General features: G+C 51.4%; 1 protein-coding gene and 4 non-coding genes across 5 annotated transcripts in view; 4 read left to right on the top strand and 1 right to left on the bottom strand.

Moving 5' to 3' along the window:
• LOC138158057 (probable ATP-dependent RNA helicase DHX37) overlaps nt 1-14,631 on the top strand; it is a 42,640-nt gene extending 28,009 nt beyond the window's left edge. The window contains exons 16-27 of the mRNA XM_069084359.1: nt 490-601; nt 2,622-2,728; nt 3,006-3,194; nt 5,564-5,688; nt 5,820-5,936; nt 6,840-7,015; nt 10,375-10,489; nt 10,716-10,853; nt 11,010-11,104; nt 11,199-11,272; nt 12,465-12,562; nt 13,332-14,631. Of these exons, the coding sequence (XP_068940460.1) occupies nt 490-601; nt 2,622-2,728; nt 3,006-3,194; nt 5,564-5,688; nt 5,820-5,936; nt 6,840-7,015; nt 10,375-10,489; nt 10,716-10,853; nt 11,010-11,104; nt 11,199-11,272; nt 12,465-12,562; nt 13,332-13,414 (1,429 nt within the window). The 3' untranslated portion in view covers nt 13,415-14,631. The remainder of the gene's footprint in view (nt 1-489; nt 602-2,621; nt 2,729-3,005; nt 3,195-5,563; nt 5,689-5,819; nt 5,937-6,839; nt 7,016-10,374; nt 10,490-10,715; nt 10,854-11,009; nt 11,105-11,198; nt 11,273-12,464; nt 12,563-13,331) is intronic.
• Nucleotides 14,632-15,661: 1,030 nt separating this feature from the next.
• Nucleotides 15,662-15,733, bottom strand: TRNAA-UGC (transfer RNA alanine (anticodon UGC)). Its single transcript has one exon. It is a non-coding gene; the product is annotated as a tRNA-Ala (tRNA).
• Nucleotides 15,734-16,058: 325 nt separating this feature from the next.
• Nucleotides 16,059-16,130, top strand: TRNAD-GUC (transfer RNA aspartic acid (anticodon GUC)). The gene has a single exon. It is a non-coding gene; the product is annotated as a tRNA-Asp (tRNA).
• Nucleotides 16,131-20,217: 4,087 nt separating this feature from the next.
• On the top strand, nt 20,218-20,290 carry TRNAF-GAA (transfer RNA phenylalanine (anticodon GAA)). Its single transcript has one exon. It is a non-coding gene; the product is annotated as a tRNA-Phe (tRNA).
• Nucleotides 20,291-20,710: 420 nt separating this feature from the next.
• TRNAD-GUC (transfer RNA aspartic acid (anticodon GUC)) lies at nt 20,711-20,782 on the top strand. The gene has a single exon. It is a non-coding gene; the product is annotated as a tRNA-Asp (tRNA).
• The last annotated feature ends 1,127 nt before the right edge of the window (nt 20,783-21,909 follow it).

Raw genomic sequence — 21,909 nt, 5'->3', positions numbered from 1 at the left:
CTGTGTGAGACAATGAATTTTGATTGTGTAGCGTTTGGGTTTTTTAAGCGTATACTAAATTGAACACAGTGGTAGCAGTCCCACCTCTGTCACTTCTGTGTTCTCCTTAAATGTTTTATCGATGCTAATGACTCCCCCCTGAACCTCCCCCTCCTCCCTAAAGAAAAATACAGAGTAAATACAGTCAAGCAAGAAATAATGTGGATAGTCTCCCAAGGCCCTCCTCTTCCCCAGCCTGGCCCAGTGCTTAGAGTGCTGGATTTGGAGTCAGAAAGACCCAGGTTGGAATCCCACCAATACTTACTGGCTATGTAAGCCTCAGTTTCCTCATCTGTAAGATGGGCAGAATGTTTTCCTGAGGCTCGCATGCAGTAATTGCTATTGTGGGGGAAGGGTTCTAGAAGCTTCTCAGGACTGATCCTGGAGTCCCCTGGCACGGGGAGCGTTTGCATCCCACCAGGCTCTTAAGCGTCTCTCTGTCCCCCATAGGCTATACTCATCGGCCGTTTTCAGTGACTTTGAGAAGTTTTCTCCTCCTGAAATCACCCAGCGGCCCGTGGAGGATCTGGTCCTCCAGATGAAAGCTTTGAACATAGAAAAGGTGAGAAGTGGGGGTTGTAGGAGAGAAGGTGAAGCTCCCCAGAACAGAAGAGAAAGCACATGAGGCATGCCCAGCTTACTGCTTTCTCTCCTGGGCTGATTTCCTGAAGGGAAGAGAGACTTCTTAGGGTAGGAGATCTGTTTGGAAGGAGACTTGCTTCAGGCATCTGTGTGTGAAGCTTCTTGGCTAAAGGAAGAGAGGGTGGGGGCTCTCTAGGCTGCTAGATTGTGCACTGGCCCTGGAGTCAGGAGAACCTGAGTTCAAATCTGACCTCTGACACTTAACACCTACTAGCTGTGTGACCTTGGGCAAGTCACTTCATCCCAGTTGCCCTGTCTTCCCGCCTCCAAAAAACAAACAAACAAAAAGGAATAGAGGGCAAGTATGCATGCTTTTCACATCTGGAGATTCCTTGTGTCTTGGGAAGGTGGCTAAACACGCTGGATCTCAGAGACCTTGCAGTGTTGGACTGAGCCTCACAGAGGCAACATTTACCAGGCAAGGATGCCAAGTTTTCCATGTGGTTCAAAAACTTTAAAAAGGAAGTGGGCATTTATTTCATTCTTTGTAGTTTTCTTTGCGGGCCTTTGCCCACCTGGTGCCAATCATGTAGTGATGAATAAACTCCTGTTGATGCTGACCAGGGATGTAGGGAAAGCGGTAGAGAGAAGGCTTTGGGCTTGACACCAGGAAGAAGCTCGTTCGTAATTGGAGTGATCTCAGAGTTAAAGGGGAGTGCTAGGAGAGCCAGGGGAGAGCCGTACCAGGAAAACCTAGGTGGGGAGGATGATGGACAATACCAGAGGCCGCAGAGAGCTCCAGAAGGGTGAGAGGACTGAGCAAAGCCATCAGACCAAAAGGGCGCTGCTGCCTTTGGAGAGGGCAGTGAGAGCAGAAGCCACTCAAGTGCCCAGGTCCCCACTGGTGGCATTGTAAGGGTGTTGGTCACAACCAGGTCACAACCTCTGCGTCCTCGGCTCCAGCCAGACGCTTTCCCATTTGGCATCCATATTTCTTGATACCAGATCAGCCCACAAAGTCACATCAAGTCAGCAAGTTTCTGCTAAGCACCTGCTGTGTGCCGGGCACTGCCAAAAGCTGAGGATACAAAGACAAGAGGCAATCTTTGCCCTCAAAGAGCCCACAGTCTACAAATGATCATGTTCTAACAGTGTGGGGAGCCAGGCTTGGGGGAACCCTGCCTTCCCGTGGCAGAGCTGAGATGGTGTTAGAGGAGTCCTGCCGACCAGCAGCAGAGCTAAGAGAGAAGAATTAGGGGGAAAAGAGTTACTTACCCAGAGGCTGACGGTCATAAATGAGACGGGACTACAGGACGGTGGAAACAGAGTCAGCTTTGTTCAGCTGAGTCCAGCATATGTGGTGTAAAACTGCAGTCATCATAAGCCCCTATCTTTGGGATTACACCAGCGCCCTAGTTCCCATTCGCCTCATACGTGACAGCCGTGTCTCTGTCCTTGTCATCAGGGTACGAGTACCAGGCAGGATGTTCCAAACCTCCCTAGACCTCCCTAGGACAGGATGGAGTGGTCCCAAGACTTCTACCTAATACCATGTGGCTACAGTATGCTGGTTTCCCCTGAGAACACTGCGAGTGTCCTTGTTCCCTGGCCGGGAGCACGTGCCATGCTTCTCACGGGATGAGAAGCCCATGCCCGTGAGCCATCCTAGGGGATGGGGAGCCGATCTGGGCCTGGTTCGCAGGCTGCTATGCTGAGAGGGCTCATTCAGCCATCAGGGTCAGAGCCCCACTGGCCGTGGTCCTCTACACACCAGGGTGTAGATGGGACAACTTGGTGATAATCACTGAGGCGGACGTGCCAGCATTAAGGGACAGCTTCGTGTCTATTTACAGCATGGACTGTATCGTCCATGAGAACTCCAGGTGGCCCCTGGAACGTGGTGGGAGCTGGAGGCGGGACTCGGGTCCCTGGCCTTGCACCTGATGCAGACGGCATTCATTCTCATGCCTTTTCTCACCTCCCACAAATGCTTTTTATAGGTTGTCAACTTCCCGTTTCCATCCCCTCCCCCCATGGAGGCCCTGGTGGCCGCAGAGGAGTTGTTGACAGCGCTTGGAGCTTTGCAGGAGCCCCTGCAGACGGGACGGTAGGCTGGGCCCGGGTCTGTGGGCCCCACTGAGGGAGCATCTCCTACATCAGATATACAAAGGATCCAGGGTGACCTGAGTTCAGATCCTGCCTCACACACTCTCTTAGCCTCTGCCTCAGTTTCCTTGTCTGTCAGATGAGGAGGCTGGACTCCCATGGTCTCCAGTTTCCTTGTCAGCTCTCAGTCTGTGATGCCGTGATGGCCCCTTACCCCTCCACTGTCTTCCCCTGCCCCTTCTAAGGCTAGGAGTCATTCGTGGCATTTTTCTCCCTAGGCTGAAGCAGCTCCAGGGGGCAAAACTGAGTTGCCCGATCAGCCCCTTGGGGAGAACAATGGCCACCTTTCCGGTGGCACCCCGCTACGCCAAGATGCTGGCCCTCAGCCAGCAGCACGAATGCCTGCCCTACGTCATCACCATTGTGGCCGCCATGACGATCCGAGAGCTGTTCGAGGAGTTAGACAGGTGGGTGATGAGTGGCCGCGGATGTGCAGCTTGTGGCAGAGAGGGGTCTGCCATGGGCGGTCTGGACAGAGCAGCAGGGCAGCGTTCTGCTCGCCCCCATGGACTAAACAGATATGGCTTTATGATAAAAGATTTCCCAGAAGGGGAGGAAGGATGTGGGATGGGGTCGTCTTCCTGTTCTTTCAGCAAAGCCTAGAAGGCCATACCCGCACCTGTGGTAGAAGGCACTGTGGATCACATTCAGGGGGCAGGGCATTGTTCTGGACCAATGCTGAGCATGGGTGAGGCCGGGGGTCAGGAGCCCTGATTCTCATTCTGCTGCTGACCACGTTTGTGGCCTCTCTTGAGTCACTTGACATGAGTCTCCCTAGGAGGGTCTGGGCCTGACATTCCATAGGTAAAAACCTTTTACAACTTGGGTCTCCCCTTCTCAGCTACTTGTAGTCTTAGCCCAGAGCACCTCGAGATTCAGTGACTTGCCCAGGGTCACACGGTCAGCCTTTGAGAGAGGCAGGACTTCCTGACCCAAGGCTGGCTCTTTGTTCACCATGTCCTGCAGCCTTCACACAGGGTGGCTGGAGAGGACAGAGGAGGCAAAGCTTGGGAGTTGTGTTAGGAGACTGGTGGAGGCTGCAGGAGGAAGGAGGCCTTCCTGGGGGGAGCAGTGAAGCCGTCTAAGTCACCCTAACACCGGTACTAATGCTGACGGCTGGAGTCTCCTGGGTGATCTTTGGGAGATAGGGGCTGTTATCCCATTTTACAGATGAGGAAGCTGAGGCAGGCAGAGGTGAGGTGCATAGATAGGGCCACACAGCCAGGAAGTGTCTGAGGCCAGATCTTTGTGACTGCAGGCCCAGAGCTCTGTCTGTCATACCACCCAGCTACCTCATGGTCCCCCAGACCCCTCACCTCTGGTGCCCCTGCAGTGTGCCACATCTGGGGAAATGGAGAGGTGAGCTCTCTTTGGGGGATTTTTCTCTGATTAGCTGTAGAAGGGGGCAACAAGCCAAAGTCAGAAGCTGACCTTAGTGGGGTCACATCTGGTAGGAGTGAGGCCAGGCTCCTCAGGGCAGCCCTGATGCTCTGGTGAGCTTTTATTCCGTGTTTCTGTGTCAGTGTGGCCTGGCACGTGTAAGCAGGGGCTCTTGGGCAAGAGCCGTGTAGTTTCACAGGCGTGAAAATGGGGTTTCAGCCTCAGTGGGAACCTTTGTAATCCTCAGTCGTGTATTTGACTCCTGGGAAACACGGGTCGGTTCTGATAAGGGGCCAATGGAGTGCTGTAGCCCGCGCAAGGGCTCTAGGGCAGACAGAGACACACACACACAGTCTGGCTGCACCCCAACTTTCTAGACCGAATTCATGTTACTGCCTTCACACGCACTGCCTGTTGGCCCCGATGGGCTGCTGCCTCCTCCTTTTACCCATTTCCCACCTCTGGATCTTTGCATTGGGATGTGCACCCTGCCTGGAATGTCCTTCAGCCTTAATTCCAATTGTTGGAGCCCCCTCTCTGCCTTCAAGGCTCAGCCCAACTGCCACCCCTTTTATGAGGTTATTAGGGCCCCAACCTGGCTTCCAAACCTCCAGAAAACATAGAGCTTGTCTGTGTGTGCATTTGTATTGATTTACCTTTGAATGTGCCACAAATCCCCCAGGAGAAGGGAAGCGGTTTCTTTCCATTCTCGCTTTGGCTGGCACATAGTAGGTGCTTTAAAATGCTCGTTGAATTGACCTGAATGTGAATGTGAAGCCGTGCCCTCTGACTCCCTGGTGAGGTGAGAGCCACACTTACCACACAAAGCCTTCATCTTCATTGAATTCAGTGAGCCTTCTTAAAGCACCTACTGTGTGCCTGCCAGGCACTGTGGCAAGTGCTGGGGAGGAGGGGACGAAGCCATGAAGAGCCCCTGGTCCCCCTCCCAGAGCTGCCGGTTACAATACGGTCACAGAGAAATAAGTGCATGCATGTGGATGTGTGTGTGCCCACATATGTGTGCATAGAAAGGAAGTGGTTACTCATGGAGTGTGTGTGTGTGTGTGTGTGTGTGCGCGTGCATGCGTGTGTGCGTGTGTGTGTGTGTGTGTGGTGCAGCTGGAGCTGGGAGGGGAGAGGAAGTGGCCTTTCCCAAGAGGGAGGCAGCCCCAGAGTGGAGCCTTGAAGAGGGCCTGGGGTTTCTGGCCGCCAGGACAACAGGGAGTGGCGTTTCTGGTGGGGGCCAGACGGCCCATGCACAGAATGGAATGCTGCGGCCTGGGGACGAGGCAGTGGGGAGCCCCTGGCGCTTCTGGAAGGACAAGGGCCCCGGCACCGCTGCCCTCTCGCCCGGCAGGTAGCGTGTCCAGCGGTGCTTGTGCTCATGTGCTTCCAGGCCGGCTGCCAGCGAGCAGGAGCAGATGCAGCTGAAGGGGAAGAAAGCGCGTGTGTCCCAGATGCAGAGGCTGTGGGCCGGCCAGGGCGCCACGCTGAAGCTGGGAGACATGATGGTGCTGCTCGGTACGTGCCCCCACCTCCGGGCTTGGCCCAGCCGGGCCCTGCGTGTGGTGTGATGTGTGTGCATGGGTGGGCAGCGGGTGGGTGAGGCCGGCCCGGGTGTGGCCTCAGCCCAGCTCCTCCTGGTCCCGTAGGCGCGGTGGGGGCCTGCGAGTACTCAGGCTGCACGCCCCGATTCTGTGAAGCCAACGGGCTGCGCTACAAGGCCATGATGGAGGTGCGGCGGCTTCGGGGGCAGCTGACCACAGCAGGTACCTCCCTCTCTGACCCATAGATGCCCTAGGAAGAGCAGGGAGGCCCTCAGTGTCCCCCCGTCCATCTTCTCAGCCTCTCCCGGAGCCTTCTCCCCTTGTTGTCCACCTTCCTCCATGTGGCTCCGCTGCCCCTGCCCTTGCCTTTTCAGAGGGTCAGGCTTCCCAGAGCTACAGATGGGGAAACTGAGGCACAGAGAGGCTCAGGGCTCGTCCGTGGTCACCGTGTAGAGAAGGAAGGCTGGATCAGAACCCTCTGGCCTCTGGCCCTCACTGGCTAGGTGACCCTGGGAGAGCTTAGAGCCTTGTTTCCTCACCAAGAAGAGAACAGCAAAGACCTGCAGGAGACGTAGCCAAAGTGTAGTGGACAGGGCCAGCCTGGGAGTCGGCAAGACCTGGGTGTGAATCCTGCCTCTGCCATGTGTGGGCTCTGTCACCCTGGGCCAGTCACTGGCTAGGACAGTGACGGTCAGAGGGGTCTCTGTATCAGTGGTATCCTAGCTAGGGGACAAGAGCACAGAGCGCTGGGCCAGGAGTCGGGAAGGCCAGCGTTACCACTGCTAGATAACGCCTGTGTGCCGGGAATGGTGCCAAATGCTTGGCTCTTTCCGTCTCATCTGATCCTCACAACCGCTCTGGGAGGTCGGTGCTGTTATGACACCTGTTTTACAGTTGAGTAGACTGAGACAGATAATTGAAGTGACTTGCCCAGGGTCACAGGGCTCGGAAGCGTCTGAGACCATTAGGATCACATGGGTGACTCCCACAACCTGGTTGTAGGGACCCAAGGCACTGAGAGGCTCGGTGAGACCCCCTGGCACTTTCCCAGGCTGGAACCCGGGCCCCTTGCTGTCTCCCTGCCTCAGGGGTCTTTCCCTCTTTCTCTTGGGCCCTTCTCTCCAGTGACCTCCATCAGTGAGCATGCCACAGGCCTCTTTGTGGATCCCAAAATGAAGCCCCCGAACGAAGACCAGGTGAATTTTCTGCGGCAGATAGTGCTGGCTGGCTTGGGCGATCACGTGGCCAGGCGTATCCAGAGTGAGGAACTGCTCGATGAAAAGTGGAAGAATGGATACAAGGTAGGCGCCCGCCCCCCGCTGTGGCCCTGCCCCGCCTCCCCGTGGGGCTGGAGTGCAGTGCGTCTTCTGTGCATCCCCAGGGCTATACCCGCCGTCTGGGGCAGAGAGGGCCGTGGCCGCTTTGGTTATTTTTTCTGATGATTTTTAAAAATTAGTTGATTGTTTCATTAAAAACATGAATGCAGCCAGTGCGCTGGTCAGTTCATTCCATCTCATGGAGCCCTTGAGCCAGTGTCTGCCCCGTCTCTCTGAGACCCTCTCAGCACTGTCCTCCCTCCTGATTGTCCTTTCCCCCCAGCGTTGTAGTGAGTGTGACCTGGGTCCTTCCAGTTCCGGGGGGTGAGGGGGGGGGTGTTCATTGTTTCCTGAGGCCCCTCTGGCTCTCGCTCAGACTCCTCCGTCTTCATGGCATCATGGTCGTGGGACTCTCCACCCGTGTCCTCAGCTCACCTTCATTTCGGAGTGGTTCCCTCTCCCCTCCCCTAACCATTAAGCCTTCCAATACTTGTAACAAAGAATAAAACGTAAGTGGCAGTAACAGCGTATGGGACATGTGAGCTCTCTGAGGCCACGGTGACCAGCCTCGCCTCCAGGAGGGCCCTCTGCGGGCCTGTGTTTGGCTGGCCTATACACGTTCATTACTGGGGGGTTGGTTTTTTTCTTTCTCAGTGGGGGATGGAGAGAGAAATTAGATTTTCAGTGATTGAAAAGATATTAAAAATTTAATTAAAAAGAAGTTTTAAAAAAAATCAGTTTAACCAGCAGCTTGTACATTGACTGACCAACAGTATATGCGATACTGCACACCCATAGCCCCCCACTTTTGCAAAAAAATGGTGGGCAGGCGTCTTTCTTTTTTCATTCGTTGTAATATAAAGCCAAGGAAAGGCAACTTCCCAAGGTTCAAAATACCAGCATGGGTGCTCTCCATTTTATTCAGTGACAAACCAAGAACAGAGAAGATCAAAATATGACATCATTCAAAATACAGCATTTACTAAGTGTGATTAAATAATCTCCAAGTACTACCCCACCCCAGGACCTTCCAATCATTCAATCAATTACAAAGTCCTGGTTCTAAATACTACTTTACCCCTAGGCTGTACCTTCATTTAGTCCACCACAAAGCCCCTTTTCTCAAATGGAGATTAGTTTCCAAACATAAGTAAAGTATATTCATTTGCTCAACCATAGAACACAAAAAGGTCAAAAGTTCCCCACCCCTGAATCACAATTGAATCTACCCCAGAGTTACATCAAGTTTAAGCACAGCACTTAATACCCAAATGGAGGTCTTTTCTTCATCTTGACACAGGCAAGTTCTCTGCAATCTTAGTTCCTGGGGAGACAAGGCTTAGCAAGGCCACAAGATACACTGCCTGTCTCTTCATTAATTCATCCTCTGTCTGTAGAACAGTCCTAGAACCCCTGAAAACATTAGCAAAACCCTCTCCCAGGATTTCTGTAAACATACAACGAGAAAATCCTTCTTCAGGGCTTCTGAACCAACAGAAAGGTTCCCAGACCCCTGCAACAACAGCACTGTCCTTCACCAGTGGACAGTATTCACTCTGTCTGCAGGACAGTCTCCAGACCCCTGCAACAACAGCACTGTCCTTCACCAGTGGACAGTATTCACTCTCTGTCTGCAGGACAGTCTCAGGATCTCTTAGCCAGCAGCCAGGTTCCAGGACTTCTTCAACAAAAGGACTGTCTTTCACCAGTGGACAAATCTGGCAAAACAACATCAAAACAGACAGACAAAGTACCAGCAAAACAGCCATGTCTCCTCAGTCCTTGGCAGCTCAGGGGGCAGGTCTCAAAAGTCCAAGGCAATTCAAAGTGGCACTCAGCAATGCTCTCCGTCTCTCTCTGCCTCCACGAGGTGCTGCTTCCAAAAAAAAAAGTTCTTCTGCCTCCCTCTTGTCTCTCCAAATCTAAGTCACCAGCTCCTCCCAGTTCGTGTCTCTCTTTTCAAGTCAACAAGTCCATCCCACAGGTGGGATTAACAAGCTCTGGGTTTTAACACAATCAATTTGAAAACCAAGCCAATACAGGGGAATCTTTATATTCCATTATTATCACATCCGTCTAGGTCATTCTCAGTAATGCACCCACCATTTATTTAAGCATTCTGCTGCTCTCGGGTGTTTTTTGTTGTCTCCAGTCATCGGTAACGGTTATGGCGGGACTTTCAGCATGTATTTCCCACAGTGGAATAGTGTTTTTGTTTCTTTTACTAAGTGCCACCAGATTGCTCTCCCAGAAGTCACTGGCAGTGGATGGGTTTGTGTGTTCTGTATTTCTGTATGCTTGTTTGCAAGATGCCCGGGGGAGAGAACGGGCCTGAGACACTTTGTAACACCTGTCTGACTTAGTTTCCTTATTTGTACAATGAAGGTGAGAGCAGCACTGCCCTCCTGGGGCTGTTGTTAGGGTTAAATGAGAGAATATTTGTAAAACATTTAATACAGTGCTTGGCCCATCGCCGGCCCTTCGTGCTTGTCCCCTTTCCCTTCCTCCTCCGACCTCCTCTTTCTGGAGGGTTACCCAGCCTTGGGTGTATCCGCCAGATCTTTTCAGGGTTTTCCTTCTGCCCGTTAGCATCCTGGTTATGGTGAGGTGTTGGCTTAGAGGGCACAGCTCTCATGCCTCCTGCGCTCCATTGCTGGTGGCTAAATTCTCCATTCTCCCTGCATTAAAGTTAGGGCTAGCAGACCTTGTGGTCGTCCAGTGCACCCTCTTCATTTTACGGATGAGGAAACCGAGAGCCGGAGAGCGTAGGTGATGCCCTGGTCACGTGGGCAGTGAGGTCTGAGGCAGGCTGTGGCCTCAGGTTCCCTGACTCTGCATCCAGCACTCTCTTTCCACTGTAGCACAGGGCCCAGGTCCGTCCTGTCCTGGCCAGACCATGTCCCTCCTTCCCGTGGGGCCAAGCGAATGCATTCACAGTATTGCTCTGCATCAGCCAGAGGCAGAGGACTGGTACCCGTGCTCTTCCCATCTGGGGTCAGCCTCTGCCTGGGCTCCAGGTCACCTGGGTGCGCCCACAGTCTCAGAGAGGGTCACTCAGCCATCCAGCACCGAGTTGGGATTCCCTGGGAAGCAGCTGGGGGTGTGCTGGATCTGGGGTAAGAGGACCTGGATTCAAATGCTGCTTTTGCTCTTCGCCCTCTGTGTCCTTGACCAAGTCACTTCCTTTCCCTTGGCCTCGCTTTCCTTTTCTGTAAAATGAGGGAACTGGACTCAGTGACCTTTAAGGCTCCTTCTACCTCCCAGCCTGGGCCCTTAGCATCTGAGTGTCTGACTGACGATTTCCTCTGCCCTCCTTTTGATTCTGTGTGCCTGCCTCTCTCTAGACCCCTCTGCTTGATGATCCTGTCTTCATCCACCCCAGCTCAGTCCTTTTCAAAGAGCTCCCTGAGTTTGTGGTCTATCAGGAGATTGTGGAAACCACCAAGATGTACATGAGAGGTAGGGGCTGGGGCCCCGCCTGGGGATTGGCTTGGCACTGGAGGGTGGAGGGAGAGGGGCAGCAAGGAGGGCATCAGCCTGGATGGGCTGGAGGACCCAGGTCTCTGAGCTTCAGCCCTGCTGGTGCTTGAGCCTTCTGGAGCCGGGGACAGCAGCAGAGCAAGTCCCCGCCCTCCTGGTCTGCCAGCAGCCGGGCACTGTTTGTGCCTCCTGTGTCATCCTCCAGGGGTCTCTGCAGTCGAAGCCGCGTGGATTCCGGTCCTGCTGCCCTCTTACTGCCACTTTGAAAAGCCTCTCGAGGACCCTCCCCCATCCTACTGCTCCAAGACTGGCAGGGTCGTGTGTCACCGGGCCAGCACCTTCTGTGAGTGTTGGAGTGGGGAGGGCGTGGCCCCTCGTCTCTGCCATGACTCGGCCTCACCAGAAACCCAGGGGTTACTGGGATGATGGTCTGGCCCCCCGGGCTCTCATGCCAGGTGTGCTAGCCTGCTAAGGGAGGTGTGTGCCTCTGTCCTTGCAGATCGAGTGGGCTGGCAGCTCCCCGCCGTACAGGTGGGCTACCCTGAGGGACTCGAGCGCTACAAGTACTTTGCCAAGTTTTTCCTGGAAGGAGAGGTAAACAGTCCCCTTTGCCTTGGAAAGTGGGGAAGTGTTTGGGAGTGCACAGACCCCCCTCTCACCAGGCTGGCCTCCTTCCTCCCCCATACAGGTCTTTAAAAAGCTTGCCCAGCACAGAAGCTGTTTGTTGTCCAGCCCAAGCACAATGCTCAAGACTTGGGCCAAGTAAGTGACATTTGTGAAGACTAGCATTGGAGGAGGGCTGAGCCCAAGAGGAAGGGCCAGCCTCTTTGATCAGGCATCTAGTGCCATATCCAGGCCCCAGCCCGGGCACCCTCATCCTTGACCTACTCTTTTCCATTGGTCTCTTCCTCCTTTTTGTCCCTCTCCTCTCCTCCTCTCCCTTGCCCACCCCCTCTGCCTCAAGCCTGTCCATGACCCCCATGACCTTGCTTAGTCTTGATCCAGGGATGTGGAAATGCCAGAGCGTGTGCCAAGTGTGGTGTGATGAGTAGAGCTGTGGGCCTGGAGTTAGGAGACCTGAGATCGAATCACACCTCTTACTAGCAGTGTGATCTCAGGCAAGTCACATAGCCTCTGTTTGCCTAAGTTTCCTCATCTGTAAAATGGGAGTGACCAGCACCCACCTCCCAGGGCTGCTTCAGTGTTTGTAAAGCCCTGTGTAAATGTGCTGTTAGCTGAACCCCTCTGGACCCTAAGCTCAGCCCCCAAGGAGTGTGAGGGACCAGAGAAATGATTAGAGGGGCCTGCCCTCAAGGATGTCGTGGCCAAATTGTGCAAATGTGCACACGCTGCACACACAAGAAAAGCTTTTAGGGCTACCAGGTACTCCTCCACCCCCATCAGATGGAGGACAGTAGAAGGTAATAAGCTAGCAGAATCAGGATTTGAACTCAGGTTGTCTGGCCTCAAGTCCAGTGCCCTTTTTTCTGAAGCAGTCAGGGTTAAGTTACTTGCCCAGGGTCACATGGCTAATAAGTGTCTGAGGCTGGATTTGAACTCAGATCCTCCTGACTCAAGTTCAGTACCCTACCCACTGCACCACCCAGCTGCCCTGCAGTGCCCTTTCCCCCATACAACATGGGGGCTAACGATGACCCCACACATTCCCCTCCCATCTTCCTTCAGGTGGGGGTGGGGAATATCCTCATTTTGCCAGAGGCCTGAGGGGCAGCTTCTCTATTATTTGCCTTCTGTCCAGTGGACTTGGAGAGCAGAGCTCCTTGGGCCTAGAGGCCTCAGCCTCTGGGTGGATGCCTTTTTGACCCAGAGACTGACCAGAAGGTCAGTGATACAGCCAGACTGGCTTAGGTGGTCTCTCAGAGCCGTGGTCTCTGCCTGGGGCCACTTCAGGTTCTGACTGGTTTTTGGGGGGGGGGGGACTCTTAACCTTCAGGCTCCAGCCCAGGACGGAGAGCCTCCTGAAAGGCCTGGTTTCAAAGACAGCAGATTGCCGGGATGCTTTACAAAAGGCTTGGAAGCAGGAGCCCACATGTGAGTATCAGACCAGCCCTGAATATGTCCCAGCCGAGCGGGGGTGTGGGCCGGGGGACTCACCTCCCAGCAGCACGGCCCTTTAGCCCCCGAGCCAAAGCCTGGATTTGGTTTATTTCCCTCTTTATAGAGGATAAGGGCATTGGCTAAGGGGGGGTGCAATGGATGGAATGCTGGACCTGAAGTCAGGAAGTCCTGAGTTCAGATCCTGCCTCAGACACTTAGGCAGCAGGATTCAGCGAGAGATCCTGGACATGTTGTCAGATGTATGGGCTTGAATCCCCTCTCTGACACGAGCTGTGTGAGAGCCGCTCTCAGCCTGTCAGATGAGGACAAGAAGAGCGTGGGGGTGGCGCATGGCTGTGAGGCTCAGATGCGAGTGTCCGCGTAAAGCCTCTGCAGACCTAAGGCTTGCTCCAGGCTGCACGAGTCACCTCCTGATAGCAACCATGGCTACATTTACAGAGCACTTCACCCTGTGAGCTTGGTTGTGTCAGGGTTATCAGGGCCCCATTTTCCAGATGAGGAAACAGGCTGAGAATGGAGAAATGCCATGCACTGGTCACACAAGTAGTATCAGCGGTGGGATGTGGATCCCTAGCCCGTGACCCCCAAGACCCAGGCTTTTTGCACTGAATCCTGATGCCTCGTCCCCTCCCCGACCTCTGAGGACCTCTGTCCTGTCCTGGAGAGCCAGCTAGGGTTGTGGCGGACAGGCAGGCGAGTGCATAGAGGGACCCCAGCTAACTGATCCCTGGTCTCCTTTCAGATTTGCTGTCCGAGTATTGTGAGTGGCTCCCCCAGGCCATGCACAATGAAGTCTCCAAGCTTTGGCCCCCCTGCAGACCCTGAGCTTCCACGACCCCCTCCAGCTCCTCTGGCTTTCTCTGTGGCACCAGGCCTTTCACTGGGCCTAGTCAGTGCCAGGACTCAGACAGGACCCATCCCCCTGCACAGTGTGAATGCCCTTGGGCAGCCCGGCATGCTCCCAGGAGGCAGATCTGATCCTGCAAAGCCGGGCTGTGTCTCCTGCCTGTGTGACAAAGCCACAGCAATTCTGGGTTTTCCGGTCTGACTGTGTAGTAGAGCCATTACAGCCTGGGGGCTGGGCTCAGTGGGCTCCCTGACCTCCTCTTCTCGTCTCCTGCCATTCTGGGCTCCCTGTAGCTGCTCTCTCCCCTTGTTCGGCCGTCCTTCCTGCATCTGCCACAGGGATCTTCCTGATGTCCAGATCTGTGCCAGAAGCACTGGAGCCCCGGTTGCCCATAAGAGAGATACAGACCCCTTTCTTGCTATTTAAGACCCTCACAGCTGGGCTCTTCCCAGCAGTGACACACTGTCGGAGGTCTGCCTCCCCTCCTCAATGACACCACCCCCCCATGCCCAGGATGCCCCTAGATCTTATCAAAGCTCTAGCTCCACCACCTTCCAGAGACCTTTCCTAATTCCCTGGGTTTTAGTCCCATCCTACCCTGCCCCCCTCCCCCACTTTACTGTGGATTTTGTATTTATCAGACCGTGAACACCTAGTAGCCCTCAGGTGGACTGTAAGCCCCTTGAAGGCAGGGACTGACTACCTCACTTTTCCACTTAGATCTTCAGGACCTAGCATAGTCTCTGTCTTGAACTAAAACTGTCCTTTTCTTATTAAATTATTTTTTTAATCTCCAAACTTAAAAAACAAAATGAGCATTTTTTAATCTCCCTTCCTAACTTCATGGTACTGTGTATTCATTCTTCTCCTCTCCTGTCCCCTTTCCTACTCCCTTAGATCTATGCTCTTTGAGGAGTAGGGCCCCATCTCCCACTTTTTGAATTCCTGAGTCTCTTGCACAGACAGGCCCTCTGAATCTTTAGCTGATCCTCCCATCCCACAGCCACCCAATACCAGCCTTCACTCCCTGGAGAGAAGGGGGACTGGGCTCCCCGTTTCCCTTGTACTGCACCCCTGATGATGACAGTACCAGCAATGAACACCGAGGACTAGGTTGTTTCTGAGAAAGCAAATCCTTTTCTTATGCTGTCTGATGTAAATAGACATTTGGTTTAAATAAATGTATTTAACTAGATCTTGGTGGTTGTGACATTGGGCAGATCACTGGACACCTCTAGGCCTCAGTTTCATCTGTATTGATCTGACTTTTAGGGTTGGCTGTGTGGCCTGGGGGCTCAGACCTGGCAAAAATATTTTGGGTACCTGCTGTGCCCCAGTGTATTAGCCAGCCTTGCTGCCTTGTCTGGATCTGCTCATTTGTAGACATGCCAACCATCTTACAGAAGGTGACTGGGGGGGGGCGGGGATTTAAAGGGAATTTCCTCAAATGAATTCAAGGCAGCAGCACCTTCCAGGCAATTTACTGCCTTAGAGCAGGGGGTTCTTACCCTTTTTTGGGTCCTGAACCCCTTCAGCAGTCTGGTAAAGCCCATGGCCCTCCTTGGGATAATGTTTTTAAACATAAAATACAAGTAAAATGCTTCAAAAAAAAATTGAAATATAATGTTTTCTTTGTAGTCAAGGAACATCTTGACAACTGTGTGTTTGCATGTAGAGAGAGATGACAATGGCTTTTTGAAGTTCACAGACCACCCGGCAATCTATGATCCCAATATTTAGAGAGTTACAAAGCACCGGGTAGAATAAGGGGATTTGTCTGGGGGTCACAGCCAGTGCTCCAGAAGCAGGACTTGAACCCAGCTCAGGTTCAGGGGCCAGTTCTCTATCCCCTGCACTACACACCCTCTAGCTGTGTCATTTACAGGTGAGCAGTACACACATATTGATTGCAGGGCCTCAGCAGTGGGTTTTTTTTTTTGGCCAATATTGGGATGCACTACTCTCCTAAACCCCATGACTCGTGATCCCACACGAGGATGCACAGCTTTGTGGCAGGTGCCAGGCTCAAGCTTGGGAGGGAGAGGAGCCTCCCGACCCTCCGCAGCTCGGCAGCCATCCCTGGCCGCTAGGGGGAGCCGGAGGGCCGCAGATCCCGCCTGCCTTGTGCGCAGCGGCCCCGCTGACTTCCCGAGGCGGGGCCGGCTAGGTCCGCTGCAGGAGGGGCCCCCTCCCCCAAAAAAAAAAAAAAAAAAAAGCACCCGCCCTGGAGATGCCGGGGATTGAACCCGGGGCCTCATACATGCAAAGCATGCGCTCTACCACTGAGCTACATCCCCACGCTTGCAAACGGGCTGCTTCCAGGAATGGTGTAGCAAAGCATTTCCCTTTTTATTTGCACAAATTGCGGGGATTTCTACTGGCAGGAAGGAGTTCCATCTTTGCAAATGGAGAGTGGTGGGAAGTAAAGGGGTCCCTCTGGGGCAAGTTGCAAGAGCCGGGGTAAATTGCAAACCCCCAGGCAAGAAGTCTGACCTCCATCCTGCTCACACACAGGTCTGGAGACTGCGGCAACACGTGGCGCCGTGGGGCCGGGGTGGCGCCGTGGGGCCGAGGCACGTGGTAACTACATGGAGGCGCCTGAAGGGGCCGGGGCAGGGCACGTCCTCGTTAGTATAGTGGTAAGTATCCCCGCCTGTCACGCGGGAGACCGGGGTTCGATTCCCCGACGGGGAGGTCGCAATGTTTGTTTTTCTGGCTCCAGACCAAATCGGGGGGAAAAGATGTCTTGTAATATTAGACCTTGTCAGACCCTTAGGAATCTGGAAGACATTGCCATTGGGCTGCACCCCATATTTTCTTTTTCTTTCATTTTCGAAATGCATTTTTGCTTTAGAAGTTAACATTTTAATAATTAGATTATGTGTTAATCATAGCTTTCACATGACACATTACAATATATTATGCATTGTGGTCTATTTCATATACTACCTTGCATTTATCGTATAATTGATACATTGTGTCTAATCATTCATTCCACACCCTTGACCAAGTCACTTTCCCTCTTGAGCCTCATTTTTTTCCTATGGAGGGGTGGGGGCCCGACTCGACCTCCAAGGACCCTTTCCGGCCCACTATCCACGGTCCCATGAACACTGACATCCCAGAACTGGTGAAGCAATATTAAAAAATCACTACAAATGTGAAATTCAAGGAATTGTGGAATTGAATCCTGTAAACTAAAAGGAAACAAACAAATTAATAAATTAAAGAATTAATAAAAAATTAAAAAAAAATCACTACAGCCCTCTTCAGTGGGGAAAAAGGAACGAGAAACCAGCCTAACCTCGATGTAGATACAATGGCCAAACTTGGCCCTGGGGAACACGAAAGAAAAATCCACCTGCCTCCCTCCTTGCCAGAGGTGGGGGTCTGTGGGTTCCCAATACTGTATATAAAGTCAGGCGGAGCTGGTCTGTTGGCTGGTTTTGCTGAACTCCTGCAGGATTTCCTCTCTGTCTTTTTTTTTTTCTTTTCTGTAACAAGGGAGGGTTGTAGGAAAGGAGGTGGGGGGAGTAGATATAGTCAGAAATGGTCATAAAAAACCCCAAAAGATAACAAAAATGTAGTTCAAAATATTTTTAAGATATCATATATTTATAATAGGGCTTTCCTAGCCAAAACTTCCCACATGAATTAGTTCATTTAGCCTCAAAACTGACCTGTGGAGTAGATGCTGCAGGTATTATTTACATTGATCAGGATCAAGTGAGTTACTATATATATAGCGCTTTGCAAACCTTAAAGCATCCTCTAAATGCTAGGGATTGTAATTAACTATTACATTTTACAGATGGGGAAACTGAGGCTCAGAGCAGTATGGTCATTCGACTCATAAATGTCAAAGGCATAATTGAGACTCCTGTCTCCTAGTCAATCAATTAACATGTCTTTATTAAGTGCCTACTTTGTGCTCCGGGAGGGTACTAACTTCTTCCTGGCCAGTCCCTGCCCTCGAGGAGCATGCATTCTAACATTAGGGACAGCATCCTCCTGGATGCTCTGTCTTCCCACTGCTTCAGAGCCACCTCCCTCTCCTGGTTACCCACCTCTCTCTGCCTTGACCATGGCTCTTTCTGACTGTTGATCCTCTTACTGACCCCTTTAGGTGAAGCCCCTCCCCCTCAATGCCCCCATCCCCCCCTCAACACCAGTACCTTCTCTCTCTGTCAATAATCTCCAGTCGCTACTGTATAAAACATGTTTGTCCACAGTTGTCTACATGTTGTCCCTCCCATTAGACAGGGAGCTCCTTGAGGGCAGGAACTATCCTCTGCCTTTCTTTGTGTCCCCAGCCCTTAGCACAGCGCCTGGTACACAGCAGGTGCTTAATAAATGCTCATTAAACTGATTTGCTGTTCCCCAAGGTTTCATCCTTGGACAGGTTCCTTACCAACTTCCATAGCTCCCATAACCTCTGAAGATGAAGCTCCAACCCCACATTTCCAAATTTTTTCAGGACTAGGTTTAACCAACCAATAGAATGGAAGCTACTCAAGGTCAGGGACTGTTTTTCCTTTTCAAATGCTTGGTATTTGAGTGTACCTAAAAATGTATTTAGTATATCTAGGTATACTTTGGCACAATCACTGGATCCATCATCAAGCATTTATTAAACACCTACTCTATGCCATGGGCTGTTGGGGATAGGAAGACAAAAATGAGATATTCCCCGTCCCCAGCAAGTTTGTTTAGGAAAAGATCATATATGCATACACAGGAGTGTGTGTGTGTGTGTGTGTATAAATGTAGATATGTGTATGTATATATAAACACATACATATACACACATCTATGCACACAAAGGTGAATTCATATTCTCCCATGGGACCCTCAATTAGGAGACTCATTAAAGTGCTGCATTCAAAATAGAGGAGGGTTCAAATCCAGCCAACTGACTGTGTGCAGCTACTGCCCCTTCCTTCTTTAACAATGGATTAAAGACACAGTTGTGAGTCTCACATTAAAGAACATTTGTAAAGTGGTTTTTGTTTATATAAATAATGCAACAGTGGGTGTGGGCAGGGTGAGCAGAGCAGCAATGTCGACAGAAGGGATAAGGGAAGGTCTGAATAAAAATGATTGTTGAATGGAATGGAATTGCATGCATGTACCACAGGTATGATGGCTAACCTCCAGCTCGGTATTTTGTCCCAAAAACTCTGTCTTACGGCACCTCCATTCACTCTCTCTCTCCCTTAATAGAAACCTTCCATCTGCCTACCTAGATGAGATAATAATGCTTATAAAGTAATTTTGAAACCTCAAAGTGTGATATAAATATGTCAGCTTCTGGCTATTGCTAAGGACCTGCCCAGTCCGGTCCACCTCCCTCTCCCAGGATCTGTGTCCTCCCTCCTCACCCACCTGGTCTATTGCAACTGTCTCCCCCAAAAGCTCTGGTCCACACCTCCTCTTTCATGCAGCTGCAAAAATGTCACTCCTTGTGCACTAGCTGGCTGCTCTCCCTTCAAAGTCCTCAATAACTCCCACTTATCTGTTAATCAATCAACAAATGTTGAAGAAACACTATGTGGCAGGTACTTTGCAGACAGCGGATGCAGCATTAGATAGAGGGGTGGATGAACCAGGAGTCAGGAACATCCTAGTTCAAATCCAGCCTCATACCCTTACTAAATGTGTGACCCTGGGCAAGTCACTTAAATGGGGATAATAAGCATTCTCCTCCCAGGGTTGTTTGTGAAGATCAAATGAGATAATATCTATCTTGTACTATAGAAATGTTAGCTATCATTATTATTAGCGTTTACAAAAATAAAAAGTAAGCAGTTCCTGCCCTCAAGGCACCCCACTTGGGGTGGGGGTGGGCAGCAGAAAATACACAGAAATATGGGCCTTTTGGTCAGATCAGTCTCAGTTTTCTCAGCGGTTAACTCTGTCATCTCTCCCCACATTAGCCTCTGGGGCTCCCTCCAGGTCTAGCTTCACGATCCCAAGTGGGAGGTGACTTTGGTGGGGAGCTGGGCCTGGAGGGAATGAGGAAAGCCCTAGTCCTTGTCCGGCATTCAAGGCCCTCCACTACTGAGGTCTAGACTGACTTTCCATGGTTAGGTACATGGAGGAGTACCAGGAATTCCCTGCCTAAAATCTGCCCCAAACACCCTACTAGACGGTCCCTGATGGGGAACACAGAGAGATGCCTGTCTCAAGGCTGTGATTAAGGAGGTCACCACCATTATTAACCTCCATTAACTTCATTAGGGAAAATGGTGCCTCCTGGGCAAGGCTGCCAGGTTTGCACCGACTGAGTCCCAAGGTCAGTGAATTCACAAGCATTTAATTAAAGCGTTTGCTATGGGTAAAAACCGAACCAAACACAGTTCCTGCCCAATACTCCGGATTCGGAGGGAGTGGGCGGAAGGGAGAGGAAGGCACTAGAAGCTGGGGGAACCAGGAAGGCATCCTGCAGGACATGAGTCTTGTAGGAAGCAGGTGACGGTGTGCATTCTGGACTGGGGCACAGCCAGTGCAAAGGCACGGAGGCAGGAGATGGTCATGGAATCCCCCGGGGGAGTTCGAAGCTGAGCAGGGCCGGGGCAGGCCGGGATCTTCACCGCTCTGCGGCCTCCGGTGCAAAGCCTCGAGTGGGGAAAGGGGGCGCCTAGAACCTACGATTTGACTCCAAAAATCCAAGGCTCAGGGAGAAGGAAGGGCTAACACAGCAGGGAGCCTGAGAAACTTCCGGAAAAGCTCAGCGCGAGAGAGACGTAGTAGTGAGGTCTTGTCAAGCGCCCCTCCAGCGGCCGAAATAGCTCAGTTGGGAGAGCGTTAGACTGAAGATCTAAAGGTCCCTGGTTCGATCCCGGGTTTCGGCAGGAGCCAAGATTTTTGTCTTTTCACCATGTCCTGAGTGGGCCCCGTTTACTTTTAAAATCTCCCGCCCAGCGCGCCCTCGGGCCTCCCCAGAAATCACTGAGAGGACCCCCCACCCCCACCCCCGCAGGCTCAGCGACAAACTTTGGCTGCCCCTCCTCCCCCGGAGCGGGCGGAGGGGGCTGCGGAGAGCAGCTCGTCTGCGCGCGCACCCGAGGACAAGCCTCTGCGGGCCTCGGTCTTGACCTTGACCTCAACTCACTTTAAAAAAATAATCGGAAGAGGGCAGAGGGAGGCCGCTGGGCCCTGGGGGCGGCTCTAGCGGCTGCAACCCCAGGAACAGAAATGCGCAGCGTCATCACGGGAGCGTTCGCGCGGCCCGGCCTTTAAAAGCACCGCCGGCAGCCCGGCGCTCGGGTCCCTCCTCGTTAGTATAGTGGTAAGTATCCCCGCCTGTCACGCGGGAGACCGGGGTTCGATTCCCCGACGGGGAGACCTAAGCTTTTAGCTACGTTCGTGAAACAAACAAAACAACTGCTTTATTCGAATTCAAACCGAGATTTATCCTGCAAAATTAGGGTTTCTCAACAAAATGTGTAATTTTTTAAAAAATGTTGACCTTGTATTCCTTAAAAAAACAGACCTCTTCCCTTATGATTTTTAAATATATTAAAATGACTTTTTTCCTAACCAGGGCTGGACTTGCCTTCTCCTCTCTAATTATCTCCCATCTATTATACATATCTAATGCATATATAACAAACACACACATGAGGAACACACATGCACACGCACACACACATACAATGCACACAACACACGTGCACATATTATCTCCCATCTATTGCACACATGATACGTGGATAATAAACAGCCATGTGTATTATATAGATACAGGTTATGTCCCATCTACTGTACCTATATAATGCACACATAGCACACACATGATGTAAATATCACAATATATACACATATTACAGATATACATGTTATCTCTCATCTATCATACATATAAAATGCATATATAACACATATATAACATCACCTCCCACCTTGTGTGTATTGTGTACACACAGTGTATGCATAGCACATGCATACATACACATATAATGTAGACACAGATACAACACATGTATGTACATATGTATTACCTATACATACCCCCATCTGTTATATATACACATAGATGACAAGTATATACTATAGATCTCTTAATATTTAATGTATATATAACATATGCAACATATATAAGATAGTACTTCCTATCAATTATACATACACATATGTAATTATGCATAACATGTATATTGTCTACCATCTATTTTTATATAACTATAATCTTATATAAAATGGGAAGTGATATATTATATGCATATGTATATATACCTGTGTGCTTAATTATTGATATGTTGTTTCTCCCATCAGAATGTGAACGCCTTGTTTTTTCCTTTCTTTGAACTTGGCCCATAATAAATCATTCATAAATACTTGTAGACTTACAGCATCTCTCCCTACCTCACAGTGGGAAGGAGAGGCTTAAAATGATTCGATAGAAATACTGGTTCTACCACTGCGTGTGTGTGTGTGTGTGTGTGTGTGTGTGTGTGTGTGTGTGTGTGTG

Source organism: Petaurus breviceps, unplaced genomic scaffold, assembly GCF_028583685.1.
Source record: "Petaurus breviceps papuanus isolate PSGF00001 unplaced genomic scaffold, PetGlider_PUasm1.0 100, whole genome shotgun sequence".
Taxonomy (NCBI): Eukaryota; Metazoa; Chordata; class Mammalia; order Diprotodontia; family Petauridae; genus Petaurus; species Petaurus breviceps.
The sequence above is the reverse complement of the archived record's forward strand: the minus strand, read 5'-3'. Positions and strand labels throughout refer to the sequence as shown.